Consider the following 22,061-nt stretch of genomic DNA (forward strand, 5'->3'; position numbering starts at 1 on the left):
ACCTGATGGTGTTGTAAAGGACAGGATCCAGATCTTCTGTCTCCCATTTTTCTGATTAAATGTTGAAATTATTTTATTCATTTTAACATCTTGTTGGAAAAATTATTTTGCTGATGGTTTAGGAATAAGTTGGTGAAGAGAGAGTTACAGTAGGAAATTGGACATGGCATAACTATAAATGTTCCCCAATTATAACAAATTCTAGTATCAGTTTAAAACATGCTATTAGATATATTAAAAGTCTTCAGATAATAGTCTTTTTATATTTAATTAAGCATTTTTTTACCATAATATGTACCCCTGTAACTGTTCCCCCCTTCCCATGTCTTCTGCCTGCCTACCTATTATTTGTACTTAGCTTTAGTCTCCCAGACCTCCCTTGAGTTACAAAAGGCTAGCTTAAGAATTAACGATAGGAGAATGTGAACATGTAATAACAAAATATAGCAGTTGGGCCAGGAGAACTGGTAACAATTTAAACAACAGATCAGCCATATATCAGAGTCGCAGAATCTTTAGTCTTCCCTGAAGAACGTAGATAACAGTGTCTGATATACATTCCTGGCAGTTTTACAGATGCAAACCCTCCCCCACCAGATGGAAGAAGCTAACTGCATGATGACCATGAAAGCATAGCCCCCAAATCAGCTTGTGCCTGAAGATTGATGATGTTAATCTCTGTGTCAACACCCTGTTACCTCACCATCAACCAATCAGGTAATTGTACATGAGACGATTATGCAACCTGCTACACTCTCTTTCACCTTGCCTTTAAAAACCCTTCCCTGAAATCCTCAGGGAATTTGGGTCTTTTGAGCATTAGCTGTCCATACTCCTTGCTTGGCTTTGCAATAAACACTGCACTTTCTTTCACCACAACCCGGTGTCAGTAGATTGGCTTTGCTGCATGTAAGTGAGCAGACCTAAGTTTTGTTTGCTAGGTTTTACACCTTCTGGAGATGTAACTGTTTTTGGCAAAACCTCATCATTTCATTTGTCATATAAACACAATCCTCAGTGTATAAACTTAGGCTTTTAGATTTGGAAGGAAAATCAGAGACCAACAAGTGTGTTCAGAAATGTTCTCAGAAATAATTTTGACAGATTGTTTCCAGAAATACTTAGATTTTTATACTAATAAGAATCTCAAGACTTCATAAGGCAACTCTTAAAATGTTTAGATGATTCCAATATCTAACAAGGAATTTGTTTTACTTAAAAATATTTTCTGCTATTTTTTACCAAGTAGCCTCCTATAGAACTGTACATAAGTAGGTCTAATGTCTGCTTCCCTGGAACTTCTTTCATTATTTAAATATATGTCTCAACTCACCCCACTGACAAACACTGACTGAGTGCTTATAGTTTTATGAGCAATATGCTAGCAATCCCAAGTTTCTTCAGCCTTCATCTTATGAGTTGCCCTGGGGCTCAGATCTGTCCCTACCAGGCTCCCCTGAGGAATTCAAATATCAACATACATATGTTCCACTCACATCATATGGCACACAGACAAAAGCTCTGTTGAGTAATCACATGTCCTTTATTTTATGCTCCTTATATGGTATTTGAACTCATTTATTGTGGTAGAGACAGCTGAAATGCTCACCAATTCCATTTCCTCTTTTGGGGCACACAGGAAAACTCCATTTCTCTGCTTTCATTGTACTTACACAGGGGCTGTGTAACTGGAAGCTGGTAAATGTAGTGTGGTCAAGGTGATGTAAGCTAATCCCAGGCCTGGTATAGAACCCCTGTGTCACCGTCACTCATTTTATTCTCTAACTACAATGGAAATGTCACAAGCCCACGAAAAGCCTAGATTCCTGAGTCATTCTCTGGACAGGAGCTATCCAAACTACATCAGATTCTAAAATGGGTAGCCTGTGTTATGTCACTAAGAATTGAATTGCTCTTGTGCTACAACAGAGCCTACTTCAATTTCTTGAGTAATTTATGCTTGAATTAAGGTGCTGTTTTAGCCCAGAGCTAAAGCTCATAAAGTTGGTTTCGTATTGGTTGGTATGCAAGCTAAAAACTGGTATCAGACATTAGAAAGATGAAAATCAGTGATATATAGTAGCAAAGAATTTTAGTAAAATTATTATCCAATATGCCCTAGAAGGCAACTCATTTGCCTAATGAGATTGTGGTTTTAAGGCAAGGCTTTGGAAAATGGGATATTAGTGTTATGTGTTACATTTTTTGTCTGTGCTTGGTGAGGGGTTATAAGATAGAGATAAGTTAAGGAACAAATTGACTGGTTTTTAAAAAGATATGAAAGGGAACAGAGATAATTCAGAAAATTGACAACTTGTTTTGGACAATTGCTTCTAGACAAGTGTTTTCAAAGAGAAATATAGTTTGAGTCACAAAGGTAATTTAAAATTTTCTAGTGGCCATATCAAAAAATTAAAAAGAACCTGGTGAAATGAATTGAATAATATCTTATAAGATCTAATATTTATAAAATACTATTTCAACATGTAATCAATATAAAATATTAATTTGATATTTTATACTTTTCATTCTAAGACTTCAAAATCAGTGTGTATTTAAATTTATATCACATCTCAATTTGGGCTAGCTACAATCAAGTGCTAAGGAGCCATATGTTGCTGCTAACTGCAATATTGAACAGTGTAGGTCTAGACTCTTAATAGGAATAAGATTTTGAAAAGGTTTTACAATAATAGGCCATAAAACTTTTCAAATGAGTAAAGTAACTTAGGCAAAGACCAGGTTATTTCTGATATCTCTAAGGTAGCTTCCATTAATCATAGAAAAACATAGTATGAGAAGGCAAATAAGTGAATCAGATTTAAAAGTTGTATCTTGCACATAATTTTGAGAGTGATCACTGAAGCACATTGATCAGAAGTTTAATTCCCTCTTTTCGGGAATTGCACTGGCAAAGAAACCATGTGTTCAATTTAAATATGGCTGAATATTCAAGACCTGAAACAATTCTTTAGTTCCCAACTTACCATGGACAAGAATCAGCTTCTAGCTGTGTACAGATCCTGAAGAAAGCATGTTCCTCAATACTCAAATCAGAGGTTAAGAACAGGTCCTATAGATATCAATGGGCAAGAGAAGTAACACGCCTTAACAAGGTAACACTCCTTGATCCCTAGTGGGAGGAGGAGTCCTTTAACATAGCTGTCAAACTGAATTTCAGAATTAGTAAGGAGTGGCAAGTGTTATGATTCTCATTTGTTCCATTTTCTGAATGGTAAGGCCCTGTTCTGTTATTGTATATGGGATATGACAGGAGGTATATAACTTGTCTCTTTACTGCATCAGCAACTAGAAAAGGAGGACTCACATAAAAAAATGATAAAAAATTACTGCACATCTACCATAAAATCTCCTGGGTAATTACATGTTTTCTTACCTTTTTATGGCAACTGTAGATACCCTGTGTTGAAGGTAACAGTTTCACAAGATGGAACGAGCCTAGATCCCTGAGTCACTACTTGGAGAGAAGCCACTCAGAAGAGGTGCTCAACCTATATCAGATTATGACATGAACTAGAATAAAGTCTCATGTTGTTAAACCAATGAGATTTTTGTTGTTGGTTGATATAGAAACTAGCAAGCATTACCCTCCATAATGCCCTCATCTAGTGAAGAATAAGCTTCTAGATTTTAGAATCAAAAACCAGCAACTGTTCAGCCCTATCAAAGCATTTAGTACTTAATAACAGACTAAAGAAAAACAATGACTGAGGAAATAGTTAAAATACCCTAAAGTGGATTCTAAAGTCCTTAGAATCTCATTTGAAACATAAGATCACTTGCTTTTTTCATGGATTGGGACTATAGAGCTGGGAAGTTAAAAGAATATTCTTATGCTCCTGTGTTACGTGACTTTGGTGCCTGTATGGAAAGCCGTAGCTGTCAGTTTCCACAGTCCATTGAAAATAACTTGTATCTGACCTGGTTTCAACTCCATCTAATATTGTTTAATAATTTGTTACTGAATACTGTATGTCGGGGAGAGTGTGTTTGCAGTCGAGTGTAAACAATGAGATCTTCATTTCTGTGCAGGTTTCCTATTAGCCTTTCTGTAAATGGAACACAGAATTTAGTATGCCTTCTTTTAGCCATAGCAGTATTGTAGTATACAAGCATTGCCTTGGCAACTCCACCTAATTTAATCAATAAGACACAACAGAGCATGTTGTATAGGGCAATTAATACATGTTTTGGTATATTTCAACCTGATGTTATTTGCTGCCCAAGGTGTTTATTAATAATCCTATAAACATTTTGCAAACAACATTTCTCTGATAAAAATGAAAACGTTTATTGTAAAAATTCAATTTCAGCAAGAACTTTATTTTAATTACTTTTCAAGAGATGTTTCCATTTTAAGAAATAGAACCTTTAATTATTAACTAGCATAGGACTTGACCCAGATTTGACAGAGTACAGGTAAGTTTTAAGGTGTCGTGCTGCTTTTAAGATAACTGTCTGGTAACGTAATAATTTTGTTACATTCAGGTCTAAAAGGAAAATATGTGCCAAAGGGCTTTAAGGCATTCTGACTAGCTAGTGAATCAAGCTGCTTATAACTGAATAATTATAGTAATAGTTGAAGAATAGATTCACAGATGGTGGATTATATATTAAAAAATGTGACAAAAACCTTTTAAAGTCAGGATGTTCCAAAGGAAATTTTAACGAACACATCAGCATTTTCAGGATAACAATATACATATCAAGCATAAATTGGACAAGAAGGAACATTCATCCCAACATGGATTAAGGTTTATATTCTTAGGAAATTAAAGATAAATATCTTCCTTGTATCCCCAGTCTTTCATCCATATCTAACAAGATATAAATGATTAACTCATGCCCTTAGTCCTCAAAATTGGTGCCAATATCACAGCTCACTGTGACCGAGTCAACTGTCTCAACTCACTTGAGGTTCTTTACCAACACTAGCTGACCAAGGTTGATAATCACTAACTTCTGTTTTAATTTCCAGGTGGGGATGACCTGAACTCTGTCATCTTGTTTCCTAGATGTGCCCTAATCAGGAAAAGAAAACAGACAGTTTGAGAATGTCATAAAGGAGAGTGAGGGTTCTTAACAGAGAGGCTTAAAGATAACTGAGACAATTTTCACCAGCAAAAGCAAAACTGAGAACAAAAGAGAACACCCATCTTTCTTTGAATATCAAAACATGAGACTAAAGACTAAGGTCATTAGATCAAAGGCTCTGAATTTAAGTAAGTTACATCTATTGACATTTACCATATTAGAAATTAAAACTGACTTTTAATTATGTTTATTAATTCATTGAAAAATAACAATGATAACTCATTGATTTTAACATAATTTTTTATTAAAAATGCACTTTACAAAAAATGTGGGAGAAAATGGCATTGATTTACATTTCTACAAATCTCATTAATGTCTGGTCAGATATAAGAAAGTTGGATTCAGACTTTTTTTTTTTTTTAGATTATTCTAAGGTCATTAGATCAAAGGCTCTGAATTTAAGTAAGTTACATCTATTGACATTTACCATATTAGAAATTAAAACTGACTTTTAATTATGTTTATTAATTCATTGAAAAATAACAATGATAACTCATTGATTTTAACATAATTTTTTATTAAAAATGCACTTTACAAAAAATGTGGGAGAAAATGGCATTGATTTACATTTCTACAAATCTCATTAATGTCTGGTCAGATATAAGAAAGTTGGATTCAGACTTTTTTTTTTTTTAGTATTATTTTATATGTTACTCTTTCTTTTTTGTAGTACATGAAGAAAATCTGGGCTTACAAAGTTGGAAAAGGGAAGAGTATTTGAATAGACTTTTTAGATAACTGAGAATATTCTTCTTTGTTATTTTACCAGTCTGAAACCATATGAGTAAATGGCTTATACCTTCTTACATTTAAATCTATTTGTCTAACTTGCATTTTGGATGGATTTTTTACTCATGCTTGATTTTGTAAATCTTGTATTGATCATTTGGAAAATATTGATTTACTGAGAGATGCTGATCTTCCAAAGATTAATACGTTGATTACAAAATATCATATTTATTAATATCATTAACAAGCTCATAAGAGAAATCCTTATGTATAGAGAAGCTACAACTACTATGTATTTCTATATGTACCTTATGTAGACTTTCCATTTTGTCAACAAAATATTAAAGTGACATATACTTAAGGGTAGAAATTCAGTAAAATTCGTAATTTTCACTGATTCATCAAAGGCATTTTAAAATGAAACTGGGTATTTGTTTTTAAGACAGCATGGCCATGAAGAATACAAATGACCACCAATATGATTTAATGTCACTGCTTTGATTTGTGCTAAAGGGACAGTGACTTCACTTTAAAAGAGGTTAATAGCAACTTGTATTTTGTGAAAATAGTTTTGATCTCCTAGGGTCTTAGGGGTTGTGGACTACTCTTTGTAACTATCCTATATTAACATTTTGCAAAGAAATTAACCTAAATTTATTAGTAAATAACAAGTCACTACTGAATTTACAAATGTAATAATTACAAAATTTTCAATACTAGTCTAGTAAAGAAGGAAATATTAAGCAATACTGATAAAATACAAAACAGGGCTTCCCTGGTGGTGCAGTGGTTGAGAGTCCTCCTGCCGATGCAGGGGACACGGGTTCGTGCCCTGGTCTGGGAAGATCCCACATGCCACGGAGCGGCTGGGCCCGTGAGCCATGGTCGCTGAGCCTGTGCGTCCGGAGCCTGTACTGCACAAAGGGAGAGGCCACAACAGTGAGAGGCCCGCGTACGGCAAAAAAAAAAAAAAAAAGTTAGTTGTAAACAGGAATTTCGAGGCTCAGCATATAGAAATAATTATTTTTTATTTGAAGAAAATAACTTTTTATCACAGTAATTTTGAAGGATGATTCCTATGGTATGTTTATGAAGGACAGTGTATGGCTTTAAAATATATCTTGTATTGGTTGTAATTATTTAGATATACTTATATTTCTGTGTTGATTTCATTATCCTAATGTTATGGATCTTTTAAGTTATGTGTCTCTGAGTCTTTCAATATATAAATTTGTTACTTTAAATTTTAAAAAAGAATATTTTACTCTGAGTGGGTCATTAATTATTTCAGAATTTTCTTGATAAGAGGCAGTCCTCAGGCTCTTCTGTTTTTCTTTCAGAATGTGTCATTGCATGCATTTTCATATTTTTTAAGCAGCCTTGAATAAAGGGTTTGTGTTCTGAGAACACTGTTGTTATTTTTAAATGTGGTATCTGAAAACTGTATCATAGATACTGAGTCAGAATAAAAAGTAAAACAAAACATTTCCCGTTCTTGTGCTTTTGCTTTTATGGAAACCACTGCCCCTTACAAGCACAAAAGCAAGATATAAGATTATTTTAATGCAAAGTGAGTACACATCTCATCTGAAATAAAATAAATTAGATGTGAATTTGCTTAGGAGCTTCAGCAGGTATTATTGGTGTAGGTAACAAACAATGTTAAAAATGTTAAGGTAAGATTTTTGATTATGCTAGTGTATAGAGAAATTTAAAAAAGACTCAAAGTTGGTTCTTTTGGTGTGAGTAGATTATGTGTTAGGAATTGTCCAGCAGAATCTAATGAGCTGTCAGTTGGGAAGCTAGTCAGAATTCTCAGTGACAGAATAAATATGAACAAAGGATTAATGAAAATCTGGAAGGCTTATATGGCATTTCTTAAGGTTGTTTTGCTCAATGGAGTAAAAGCAAAATCATTTCGCATCTATTCTCTCACATTAGAGTTCTATGAACTAACTGAAAAAGCTGAGTTACCCCTGGAAATTAGTAAAATATTAACACAAACTTCTGTATCACACATGCTGGTTATTTAGCACATTTTGAGGCATACATTCTTCTAAAATACATCAAGAGAATCTGGAAAATGATGTACTTCATAGAAAAGAGAAGTTATAAACTCATGCAAAGAACACACATAAAGGACATGTAAAGTCATAATCTTGTGTGAAAATTTACCACCCCAGCCCCCTGCCCCATACTATTGTTAAAGAAAAGAGCTAATTATTTTCTCTCTAAAGAGAAAAGATAGTTCTATATCTTATTTCAGTATAGATGCCATGATAAAAAACATCTATGTTTAAATAAACTTAAGTACACATAATTTGAATTAAAAAGATGTCTTAAAAAGAAAAAAAAGATAATTTAGTATCTTTTTACTTGGTGAGTTAGATGAAAAGGAGGCTACCAACTAAAAGTTTGATTAAACTGAATATTAGGTCTTCTGTGTTTAGTTGCACTCCTCTTGAAACTACTTTTTTGTTACTTTGTAAATACCTGCAGGAATGTTAGGACATGTAATTTATTCATATAAATCATCAATGGGTGTGAAAATTCACCAAAGACTGGACTCAATAAATAACCATGAACAATTCTAGCAATAATCAAAATATAATCCTATTGTTCTATTTAGATTAGTTCTCTATCCGTACCAGTTCCTAAATTTAAAGTGATACTACCAGAAATTCTAGCCTCTCAAGGTTTACAGTGAAGAGCTGGCTTTCCCAAGCTTTATATCAATATCATTGCAATGAGAAAAAGCCTTCTTTTAGAATGTATTTACATTGGGGGAAGTTTATATTAGATTTGACCTCATTTTTAAGGATTTTACAATACTATTGAGATAGAAGAGGCAAAACAAAGAGTAAAGGTCATATATACTTATTACAATATATGATTAGTGATAAAAAGATAGCAAAAATATTAAATTCAATAAAAATTCTGCTTATGTTATGTTTTGAAAAAAATCAAGTTTGAATCAATGTTTTAGCACTGGAAAGAAATTTAGAGAAAATCTGGGCCAAATTATTTATTGAAATGAAAATGTAAGGACAAGATTAAAAGACTTGACCAAAATTCTATAACTAGAAATAGACTTAAATTACTTTAATTCAAATATCCTAAATACCTGTATTATTTTCTCTTAATGACACTATGAGGGAGAAGAATTTGCCACCCCAAAATATTTCTCTGGAGTATTAATTCTTTTAAACTGGTTATTTTCAGAGAAACAGCAGACATGGGAAGGGCTCTGAAAACCAAGTGAAAATTACCCTTTTGTGAGAAACACATTTGTAAGGGTGTTTCCCTCTCTGTACCTGAAAAAAGCGGGTGGCCAAATTTCTAGAAACTCTTATCAATGGGGAAAACAATGGCTTAAATCTGCATCACAATCACTCTTATTTACTGTACTTTTTTCTGACTGCAATGGCATGAAACTAGAAATCAACAGCAGAAAAAGAAACGAGAAAAAATTGATTGCATGGAGAGTAAACAACATGATAATGAAAAAACAATGGGTCAATGATGAAAAAAAAGAATAAATTTAAAAATACCTTGCTTTTGCATTCTCTCTCCCTCTCCCAACATGGTGGCCTCAGCAAAAAAGAAGAATAAGAAGGGGAAGACTATCTCCCTAACAGACTTCCTGGCTGAGGATGGAAGGACTAGTGGAGGAAGCACCTATGTCCCCAAACCAGTCACCTGGGCTGAAGAAACAGATGACCTAGAAGGAGATGTTTCAACCACTTGGCATAGTAATGATGATGACGTGTATAGGGCACCTCCAATTGACCGTTTCATCCTGCCCACTGCTCCACAGGCTGCTCGGGAACCCAATATCGACCAGAGCCATCTTCATAAATCACCACCCTACACTGCTTTTCTAGGGAACCTGCCCTATGATGTGACAGACGACTCCATTAAGGAATTCTTTAGAGGATTAAATGTCAGTGCAGTGCATTTACCACGTGAACCCAGCAATACTGAGAGGTTGAAAGGTTTTGGTTACACTGAGTTTGAGGACCTGGATTCCTTGCTCAGTGCCCTGAGCCTCAATGAAGAGTCTCTAGGTAACAGGAGAATTCGAGTGGACGTTGCTAATCAAGCACAGGATAAAGACAGGGATGATCATTCTTTTGGCTGAGATAGAAATTGGGATTCTGACAAAACAGATACAGACTGGAGGGCCCGTCCTGCTACAGACAGCTTTGACGACTACCTACCTAGAAGAGGTGATGATAGCTTTGGAGACAAGTATCGAGATAGTTACGATTCAGATCGATATCGTGATGGGTATTGGGACAGTTACCGTGATGGCCCATGCTGGGACATGGAGCGATACAGGGGCCGAGATCGCTATGATGACCAAGGCAGCAGAAACTGTGATAGAGGCTACGATTCCAGGATAGGCAGTGGCAGAAGGGAATTTGGTAGTGGGTACCATAGGGATGACGACTACAGAGGAGGTGGAGACCGATATGAAGACAGATATGACAGACGAGATGACCAGTCATGTAACTCTAGAGATGATTACTCTCGGGATGATTATAGGCGTGATGATAGAGGTCTCCCCCAAAGACCCAAACTGAACCTAAAGCCTCAGAGTACTCCTAAGGAAGATGATTCCTCTGCTAGCACATCCCAGTCCAGTCGAGCAGCCTCTATCTTTGGAGGGGCAAAGCCTGTTGACACAGCTGTTAGAGAACAAGAAGTAGAAGAGCGGCTACAGAAGGAACAGGAGAAACTGCAGCATCAGCTGGATGAGCCAAAACTAGAAGGACGGCCTTGGGAGAGACATCCAAGCTGGCGAAGTGAAGAACTCAGGAACGAGAATGATTGAGGACAGGAAGTGAGTCATCACAAACGGGGACCTCAGCCACATCAGGCAGAAGTAAGTCAGACCAGGATGCACGAAGGAGAGAGAGCGAGAAGTGTCTAGACAATGAAACACCCAATAAAGAGGAAGACTGTCAGTCTCCAACTTTTAAGCCTCCCAAACCTGAACAGCCTCTAAAGGTAATGCCAGCCCCTCCACCAAAGGAGAATGCTTGGGTGAAGCAAAGTTCTAACCCTTCTGCTAAATCTCAGAGCTCAGACACAGAGCAGCAGTCCCCTACAAGTGGTGGAGGGAAAGTAGTTCCAGCTCAACCATCTGAGGAAGGACCAGTAAGGAAAGATGAAAATAAAGTAGATGGGGTGAGTGCCCCAAAAGGCCAAAGTGGAAATTCCAGCCGTGATCCAGGAGGTGGAGGGAACAAAGACCACTGGAAGGAATCAGATAGGAAAGATGGCAAAAAGGATCAAGACTCCACATCTGCACCTGAGCCAAAGAAAGCTGAAGAAAATCCAGCCTCTAAGTTCAGTTCTGCAAGCAAGTATGCTGCTCTTGCCGTTGATGGTGAAGATGAAAATGAGGGAGAAGATTACACTGAATAGACCTCTGCATTCTGTGCTTTCTCCTAGTCTCTCACCACCCTGCAACATTCGAGAGTAAATCAAACCTCTATCCAGACAAGACAAGATAAAACTCACCATCTCCTTGATACCTTTTTTAACTTTTTATTTTTTAAAGAAACAAAATGAAATTCTTTTGCATGCTTCTGCAGGCTTTAAAATATTGAACTAACTGGAGAATCACCAATGTAGCCAGAGAGAGACGTACAGCTTTTAATGTTGTAAGTTTAAAGTTGTGGTGCATTTTTATGACACGTGCAGTTGCCTGTGTGATTAGTGCCTAGGGACCTCCGTTTAGCAAGATGGCAGTGATAGTGACACAGTGTCTGGAATCTAGTTGGGCAGTAGGCAGGTATAAGGAAGTGTGTGAGGTTTCTACCTTTAATTCTTATCCTGTTATGGTATACATGAATTAGCCAACAGTATCTGAATAAATTCTCCATTCTTGGCAAGATAGGTTTAGTCTCTGATGTTGTTTTAGTCTCCAGGAGGCTGCCAGCCCCAACTCTTATTTAATTCTGAGTTACTGGGGCCAGACTAAGGGGGGGGGTTCCTTCATTTGTGCCCCCAGAGAGGTAGGTGGGAGTGAGTCTACAGGCCACTGAAGAATAGGACTGTTTGGTGACCAAAGTAAATGGGGAAATCGTGGTTTGAAAAGAAGCTTGGGGATTTGATGAATTATTTTGCACCAGTAACAGGGAAAATGGTATTACCCAATAAACACATAATAGTTTACCTCCTGGAGCAGGAAGCACTTAGGGGTTGTGGGAATTCCCAGGTCTTTTATGTGTCCTGGTTTCACCCTTTCTTAAACACTATCCCTTCTGAAAGTTCAAATATATCCACATTCTGTTGAAATCTTGAAGCTTTAAAAATTTAGACTCTTGTCATAGTCTTATGTTCCTCATGATACTCTTTCCTGTTAACCTTCCCACAGGCAGCTTCTACTTAAGTCACATACTTGACCTCCTAAGCATTCTCTAGAGACCCTGGGAGCTGTCCAATGAGGAATCATCACTGCTTTTTCTCAAGCAAATCTTGGGTCCTTTGTATTTTGACACTCCTTCCCTCCAGCCATTCATGCTCCTGCTGCTTTGACCCCTTTTAAACCTTAGAAAACTTTAGAATTACAGTCTTAGGTGGTGATCAATGGTGGTTAAATTGGGACCCTTTCTTACAACCTTGATTGGGGTTTGAGGGGCTTTTTAAAAAACAAAATTTCCTTCTCTCCAAGTGAAATCCCACACCAATGTTTGGATTTATAATGTGACTTAGACCAATGTGTGTTTTTTTTGGTTCTGTTTTTTAGCATCCCCTTGAGAGAATAAATAATAATGGAGAAGAAAAAAAATACCTTGAGAGAAATGACAATGAACACAAAACCAGAAAAAAATCTATGGGATGCATCAAAAGCAGTCCTAAGAGGGAAGTTCATAGTCATACAGGTCTTCCTCAAAAAACAACCTAACCTACAAACTAAAAGAATTAGAAAAAGAAGCACAAACAAAAACTAAAGTCAGCAGAAGGAAGAAAATATTAAAGATCAGAGAGGAAATAAGTAAAATAAAGATTTTTTTAAAAATAGAAAAAAAAAAAACAGAACCATTTTTTGAAAAGGTAAACAAAGTCAACAAACCTCAGACCAGGCTCACCAAGAAGAAAAGAGGACCAAAATAAACATAATACAAAATGAAAGAGGAGAAATGACTACTGAGACTGCAGAAATACAAAAACAAAAAACAAAAAACAGAGAGAGAGACAGAAAGGGAGAATACTATGAACAATTATATGCCAACAAATTGGACAACCTAGAAAAAATGGACAAGTTTCTACAAACATACAGTCCACAAACACTGAATTAAGAAGAAATAGATAGTTTGAACAGACCAATCACTAGACATGCAATAGAATTTGTAATAAACATAACTCCCTGAAAACAAAAGTTCAGAACCACATGGATTCACTGGGGAATTCTACCAAACATACAAATAAGAATGTATACCAATTCTTCTCAAACTCTTCCAAAAGATTGAAGAGGAGGGAACACTTCCATAATCATTTTATGAAGTCACAATTATCCCTATACCAAAACCAGACAAAGACACTACCAAAAAAAGAAAATTACAGACCAATATCTTTGATAAAAATAGAAGCAAAAATTCTCAACAAGATACTAGCAAACCAAACCCCAAAACATGCAAAAAATATCATATATCATGATTAAGTTAGATTCATACCAGGGTCACAAGGATGGTTCAACATATGCAAAACAATCAATGTGATATGCCACATGAGCAAAAGAAAGGACAAAAACCACATGATCATCTCAAGAGATGCAGAAAAAGCATTTGATAAAATTCAACAGCCATTCATGATAAAAACTCTTACCAAAGTGGGTAAAGAGGGAACATATATCAGTATAATAAAAGCTTTTTATGGCAAACCCACAGCCAAAATAAAGCATTCTCACTAAAATCTGGAAGAAGACAAGAATGCCTACTCTCACAATGTTTATTCAACATAGTATTGTATGTCGTAGTCACAGCAATCAAACAAGAAAAAGAAATAAAAAATATCCAAACTGGAAGGGAAGAGGTAAAATTATCATTATATGCAGAAGACATGATACTGTATATAGAAAATCCTAAAGAATTAAAAATTTGCAGGGTAATATTTAAGGTGTTTTGGAGTCAGGAGTATTTGTAAAAACCCACAACAATTACTACAAATAATAAATATTGGAGAGGGTGTGGAGAAAAGGGAATCTTCCTACCCTGTTGATAGGAATGTAAATTGGTACAACCACTATGGAAAACAATATGGAGGCTCCTTAAAAATCTAAAAATAAAGTTACCATATGTTCCAGCAATTCCACTCCTGGCCGTATGTCCAGAGAAAACTATAATTCAAAAAGATACATGCACCCCAATGTTCATCACAACACTATTTATAATAGCCAAGACATGGAAGCAACCTAACTAACATAATTACCCATCAACAGATGAATGTGTAAAGATGATGTGGTATGTATATACACAATAGAATACTACTTAGCCATAAAAAAAGAATGAAATAATGTCATTTGCAGCAACATGAAAAGCCCAGAGATTATCATATTATGTGAAACTTTCCAATTGTTATCTTGTTATTGAGCAGAACTTGGGTCACTTGCCTGCAAAGCCAATATATTGACATCAGGTTGTGGTGAAGGAAAGTAGAGCATTTATTGCAGGGCCCAGCAAGGACTATGGATGGGTCATTCTCAAAAGACCAGAACTTCCCAATGGCTGTCAGGGAAGGATTTTTAAAGGGAATATTTGAGGTGAGAGTTGCAGGGGTATGATTTGGTTTGTGGGGAGGTAACAGGGTGAAGTTTCAGGAATCACAATCATCAACCTTCTGGTTTCAACCAGTCTGGGGTCTACATGCTTGTGATCAGCCTGGTCAGGTCTTAGTTTCTGTAGAACATCTCAAAGATATCCATCATATTTTTATGTATATCCATTGAAGAGGAACTAGAACTTTGTTTTATAACTGAACTATTGTTCCTTGACTGCTTTTCCTTTGTTTCTGCATTCCCTTCTTCTCTCACTAGCAACTGCTTGAATCTGTTCTTTGGGGCTCTGGTAAGGCCTAGGAGACTAAAGCTTTTTTTAAAAAAAAAAAGAAATGAGGGACATAGAGGGGATTTTGTACCTGGGAGTGTTCCACAGGATCCTGCTGGGTTTCAATCTCTCAAAAGAGGTTTTACAGTTTTCTCTGGCTTTGCTTTAGTTCATGCCATTCTCCCACTTTGGAATGCCAGATTCATTCCCTTCAACTTTGTGAACATACTTAAAATTTCAGACTTTGACTTGGAAATTAAAGTAGATGACCTCAAAACACTCTTCCATTTCTCAGATTTTATTTTATGGCTTATCAGTTCCTTCAGTGTCATCTGTCATTCAGCTATAGACAAAATAGATTTTGCTCTTGATTCAAGAGCAATTCTAGCATTATCTATGGTTTCCCACTGACCATTAAATGATAAGACTGTATCACAAATAACAATTTTGAAAGTTCAAAAACAGTTCACATTGAAGACATATTTGTAGGAGACATGTACGAGCAAGGACATGTAAAGCAGGAATTGTTAAGCAGGGCCACAGCTAAAAAACAAAGAGCTGGACTAAGGTTAAAGGATACTAGAAATGCCAGAGACCAGAAAGGACAATGTGTTGTTGAACTGGGAATGTCACCCAGTCTGTAAAGATCTAGCAGGAGTTCAAAAACTTATATACAATAAAATGATTCAACTTTGTGTTTAACTTCCTCAATAATAGGGCTTGAATTTTTTTTTGTAAAAGAGATAAATTTAAAAGTAGGTAAAATTATAAATAGTCAATAAAAATAAATACTACCTAAAAATTCACAAATTGTCATGCTTTAGTTGAACAATGTAATTAGAATTAAATGATTCATCTGACACACAGGGCAAGGTGCTAGAATTTTGGATATATGATCACTGAATAAAAGGCACAAAATATCAAGCAAACATATATACAGTGATGAGGAGAAAAAGTCAACAAATGTTACAAAAAATTAATTATCCAAGAATGCAAAGACCCAGAATTTATGTCAAGCAAGCGTAAGGTAAATAAAGCAAATATGAGTCACTTGGGTATAAATATTAAACATTCTACATAAAAGTGGAAGTCCTGGGCCTGGAAATAAGATATGTGCAGGCAGAGGAAAATTCAGAGACCTAGAAACATGCATAGTAGTGTGCTACATGTGAAAGAAACTACTTAGGCCTCTTGGTATAAATGTTAGTGCTGTTCACCATTTCTGACTTTCTATTTTCCAGGACATAGTAGAATCGTGTATTCTGGCCACCTTTAAAATGAGGTGTGGTCATGTCATGTGCTTTGGCCAATAAGTTGTGAGTAGAAGTTTTAAGCACTAGGGTACAAATCTTCATATTCCTATTTTCCTTCCTTGAGAATCATAAATGTCCAGATAAGGAGCTTTCCTTGGTTTGAATCCCCTAGTGAGGACCACATGAATTAGACACATAGTAGACTATGTCTCAAAAATGAAGTCTGTAAACTTTTGAATCTGCTCACACGAAGCAAGCATTCAATATGTACTCATTTATAATAAGTAATCATTATCATGGTTACTATAGAAAATTTTATATAATTTCCTGTGCTACATATTTTATTTAATAAAATAAAATATAAATATTAATTTAACATGAAATTTGTATTTATCCTAAAGTACATATTATTAAAGTAATATATTAGTTATGTTATTTTGATATTTTATGAGTTTTTATTAAAAACAGTCATCATTTTTTTTCAAAACAACATTACTTAGGTAAAATATGTACATTTCAATGAATTTTACAAACATATACATATATTCATATAATCACCACCATAGTCGAGATATAGAACACATTGATCAAACCAAAATGTTCCCTTGAGCCCCATCCAGGTCAATCACACTCCACCCTCAGCTGCAGACAACAACATGCCTGCTTATTGTCACTATAGATTAAATCTGGTTTTTTTCTTTTATTTTTAAGCAACATTTCTGGTATAATAATCATGGGTAGTAAATGGAATCATAGAGTTTGTATTCTTTTGTGTCTGGCTTATTGAACTCAGCATAATGTTTTTGGGACTCATTCATGTTGTTATATGTATCAGTACTTTGTTCACTTTAAGTGCTGAGTAGTATATTATTACATGGATATGCCACAATGTGCTCATTCATTCACTAGTTGATGGATATTTAAGTTGCTTCCATCTTGAGGCTATTATGTATAAAACTGCTATGGACATTCATGTACAAGTATGTGTGTAAACATATGTTTTCATTTATCTTAGGTAAATATTTAGTAGTAAAATTGTTGTATGCTATGGTAATATGTTTAACTTTACAACACACTGCCAAACAGTTTAAATAGCTTTATCATTTTACTTTCCTACTAGCAATATATGAAAGTTCCATTCTAACACTTGTTCTTTTAATTTTTAATTTTAGCTATTCTGATAAATATACAATGGTATCTCATTGTTTTGGTTTGCATTTTTCTGATGTCTAATGATGTTGAACCCCTTTTCCTGTGCTGCACTGTCCATTCATTACTTTCTTGTGCCTAGATTTTTAACTGGGTTGTCTTTTTAATGAGCTGTAAGAGTTCTTTATATATTCTGGCTACAAGTCATTTGTCAGGTATATGCATTCTGAATATGTTCTCTTTGTTTAAATACCACCTTTTCATTTTCTTAACGATGTCTTTTGAAGAATAGAAGTTTTAAATTTTGATAGAGTCCCATTTGTCAATTTTTCATTGATGGTTCATGCTTTTTGGGCCCCAAGAAATCTTTGCTTATCCCAAGTTCATGAATATTTTCTCCTGTAATTTTTCTTGAAGTTTTATAGAAAAACAGTAATCTTTTTTATTAATGATATGTCTGCTTAATATGCTTAATTGTTAAGATAAAGTGGGATACTATATATGAAATTTCTTTTAAAGAAATAAGGTATGATATATATATGAGTTAACTTTTCAACCAGAATGAAATGGCCACACATTAACAGAATTAGAGTCAAAATACTGATGCTCAGAATGCTCAAAACCAGGCAAGCTGGATCTGTAAGGGACTTTATAATTCTACTTTTTCTTATTTTTACTTCATATTACACTTGGCACTGTGAGAAACATTTTAAAAGTATAAAATGTGATCTTTATTTCTCTCAAAAATTTGATGACCAGATTCACACATGAAACAAGAAGACCCACATGGTATAATGTATGGTGACATTTATATTTGTAAATATGTAGAAAAGAGTGAAGTCTTTGGCTAACACAGTCATTAAATAAGTTTTGTGGATGTCTTGGTATCTAATACTTGACCTTGAAGTTTAGCTTGAATTTGAAGATACTGCTCCAAGCAGTAATCATGTTCACTTAACTGAGGATGTCAAGGAACACAGACTGTGCAATAAACAATAAAGAACACTGCAGGCATGTGGCTAATTGTAGTGAAAAGTGGATCCTGGGAAGATGTGGTCAATACAGCTGGGTAGGTAGGATGGGGCAGATTTTGGAGCATCTGGACAGCATACAGCAGCATTTGGGAGCAATGTGATAAGCAAAACCATGATGTAATAAAGATAGTGCATTAAATCAACAATCAGGGTGGTTCTATGTGGGAGGAATTGGAAAGGAGAGAAAAATTCAATTCATAAAACATATAGCAATCACCAAAAGGCTTATAATATTGTCTTCAAAAATGTTCTCACTTAGGGTTTTCCTGGTGGCAGAGTGGTTAAGAATCTGCCTGCCAATGCAGAAGACACGGGTTTGAGCCCTCGTCTGGGCAGATCCCACATGCCACGGAGCAACTAAGCATGTGTGCCACAACTACTGAACCTGTGCTCTAGAGACCGTGCTCCACAACAAGAGAAGCAACTGCAATGTGAAGCCCATGCATTGCAACAGAGTAGCCCCCACTCCCCACAACTAGAGAAAAGCCCATGCACAGCAACGAAGACCCAATGCAGCCAAAATGAATGAATGAATAAATAAATTTAAAAAAATGTTCTCAATTCTCATTTCTATTTTAAGGGTTAAATGTGATAAAAATTGGACTCCCTGGTGGTGCAGTGGTTAAGAATCTGCCTGCCAATGCAGGGGACATGAGTTCAATCCCTGGTCTGGGAAGATCCCACATGTCACAGAGCAACTAACCCCATGGGCCAAACTATTGAGCCTGAGCTCTAAGGCCCATGAGCCACAACTACTGAGCCTGCATGTCACAACTACTGAAGCCTTTGCACCTAAAGCCCATGCTCCACAACAAGAGAAACCACCGCAATGAGAAGCCTGCATACCACAATGAAGAGTAGCCCCCACTGGCCGCAACTAGATAAAGCCTACGATCAGCAATGAAGACTCAACTCAGCCAAAAATAAATAAAAAAATAAAATAAGTTTACTTTAAAAAGTGATGAAAATAATGTATAGAATTGAAAAAAGACAGAGTGTCACATCAATACTATATAAATTCTTAGATCAGAAAAATAATTTGTTCAAAAAAAATTATGAAGGAAGACAGAGGTGATAAGAAGCTTGGCTTGTGATCAGAAGTGAGATATTCTTACCTCAAACAAATATTTCTCTTTCTGCATTATATGATGAAATGATATAGCTGAAGAGGAACTGGTAGCATCCAAACCATGGGAGTTACCAAATTTGTATTCACCAATTAATAAGATTATGCAAAAACAATGTAAATGCTGCAATCCCTGAATTTGTATTTTAACATTTGATGCAAAACCCCTAATTCCATTTCATTAAAATCACCAGAGATTTGGAATACCATGTAAGAGATAGGTCAAACATAGGAAATATTGCAATTCATAAACTGTTCATTTCCAAGAATATTGTGTTAAATTCTTATTATTTTAAGTATGGTTTTCTTGTTTTTCTTCTAAAGTAAGCCTGTCTGTCTTTTATAATGTTGTATTCTCAGCACAGTGGGCTTTTATTATATGTTTTCTATATTTAAATAAAACATATCTTTATGCATAACTCACTGTACTCTGCAAATATAAATTAACTCATTCTGTTTATGTTATCCTTAGGTCTTAAAAGGTGAAGTTCTTATTTTACATTAAATAGGAAAACAATGACTAAATATATACAACTGACAGGCCTGAATTTGTTCCCCAATTTCATCTATCTGTTCAATTTATTCAAGTCAACAGAGAATTCAGTAAAAACATCAACAAAAAAACAGAGAGCAATGGGTACAAAAAGGTAATTAAACATGCCCAAACACACAAACACAAATCTCAAATGACTGTTTGGGTCACTATTTTTTTTTTTTTTAACAAAGTTACTTGAACAGTGTAGTGAAACTGTATGTGTTCTATGTAATTCCAACATAAGTATTCAATTACATTTTCAAAAATTTTACTGAAATGTAGTTCAGTTACAATGTTATGTTAATTTCTGCTGTACAGCAAAGTCAGTTATACATATATATACTTTTTCATATTCTTTTCCATTATGGTTAAATCACAGGATATTGAATGTAGTTCTCTGTGCTATACAGTAGGACCGTGTTGTTTATCCATCCTATATATAATAATTTGTGTCTGCTAATCTCAAATTCCCAATCCTTCCTTCCTCACCCACCCCCTTGGCAACTGCAAGTCTGTTCTCTATGTCTATGAGTCTTTCTGTTTCATAGATATGTTCATTTGTGCCATATTTTAGATTCCACATATAAGTGATATCATATGGTATTTGTCTTTTTCTTTCTGACTTAGTATGAGAATCTCTAGGTTCATCCATGTTGCTCCAAATGGCATTATTTCATTCTTTTTTATGGCTGAGTAATATTCCATTGTGTATATATACCACATCTTCTTTCTTCATTTATCTATCAATGGGCATTTAGGTAGTTTCCATGTCTTGGCTATTGTAAATAGTGTTGGTATGAACATTGGGGTGCATATATCTTTTTGAATTACAGTTTTGTCTGTCCATATGCCCAAAAGTGGGGTTGTTGGATCTTACAGCAACTCTACTTTTAGTTTTTTCAGGAACCTCCATACTGTTTTCCATAGTGGCTGCACCAATTTACATTCTTACCAACAGTGTAAGAATGTTCCCATTTCTCCACAACCTGTAAAGCATTTTTTATTTGTAGACTTTTTAATGATGGCCATTCTGATTGGTGTAAGTTGGTACCTCATTTTAGTTTTGATCAGCATTTCTCTAATAATTAGTGATAATGAGCATCTTTTCATGTATCTTTTGACCATCTGTATGTTTCCTTTGGAGAAATGTCTAATTAACCTGTCAATTACATTTTAAATTCACCACTGGCATTCAGCTTTAGTTCAGCTTTCATCAACAAATATTCATTCATTTGTTCACTAGCTTTTAAGTGCCAGACATGTAGGGGGGTAAAATTTGCCATCCCAAAATGTGTGTGTGTGTGTTTTTTTTTTAACATCTTTATTAGAGTATAATTGCTTTACAATGGTGAGTTAGTTTCTGCTTTATAACAAAGTGAATCAGTTATACATATACATATGTTCCCATATCTCTTCCTTCTTGCATCTCCCTCCCCCCACCCTCCCTATCCCACCCCTCTAGGTGGCCACAAAGCTGATCTTCCTGTGCTATGCGACTTCTTCCCACTAGCTATGGATTTTAGGTTTGGTAGTGTATATATGTCCATTCCACTCTCTCATTTTGTCCCAACTTACCCTTCCCCCACCGCGTATCCTCAAGTCCATTCTCTACTAGGTCTGCATCTTTATTCCCATCTTGCCCCTAGGTTCTTCGGACCATTTTTTTTTCTTTTTTTAGATTCCATATATATGCGTTAGCATATGGTATCTGCTTTTATCTTTCTGACTTACTTCACTCTGTATGGCAGTCTCTAGGTCCATCCACCTCACTACAAATAACTCAGTTTTGTGCCTTTTTATGGCTGAGTAATAGTCCATTGTATATATGTGCCACACCTTCTTTATCCATTCATCTGTTGATGGACACTTAGGTTGCTTCCATGTCCTGGCTATTGTAAATAGAGCTGCAATGAACATTGTGGTACATGACTCTTTTTGAATTATGGTTTTCTCAGGGTATATGCCCAGTAGTGGGATTGCTGGGTCGTATGGTAGTTCTATTTGTAGTTTTCTAAGGAACCTCCATACTCTTCTCCATAGTGGCTGTATCAATTTACATTCCCA

General features: G+C 35.4%; 2 protein-coding genes across 2 annotated transcripts in view; one reads left to right on the forward strand and one right to left on the reverse strand.

Moving 5' to 3' along the window:
* Positions 1-22,061, reverse strand: part of RIT2 (Ras like without CAAX 2) — a 586,108-nt gene that overhangs the window by 112,439 nt on the left and 451,608 nt on the right.
* Positions 9,402-11,361, forward strand: LOC102994057 (eukaryotic translation initiation factor 4B-like). Its single transcript, XM_055080568.1, is given in 2 exon segments — positions 9,402-10,655; positions 10,658-11,361. Coding segments are annotated over 2 exon segments (1,848 nt in total). The 5' UTR covers positions 9,402-9,427; the 3' UTR covers positions 11,278-11,361.

The sequence above is a fragment of the Physeter macrocephalus genome, chromosome 19, assembly GCF_002837175.3.
Source record: "Physeter macrocephalus isolate SW-GA chromosome 19, ASM283717v5, whole genome shotgun sequence".
Lineage (NCBI taxonomy): Eukaryota > Metazoa > Chordata > Mammalia > Artiodactyla > Physeteridae > Physeter > Physeter macrocephalus.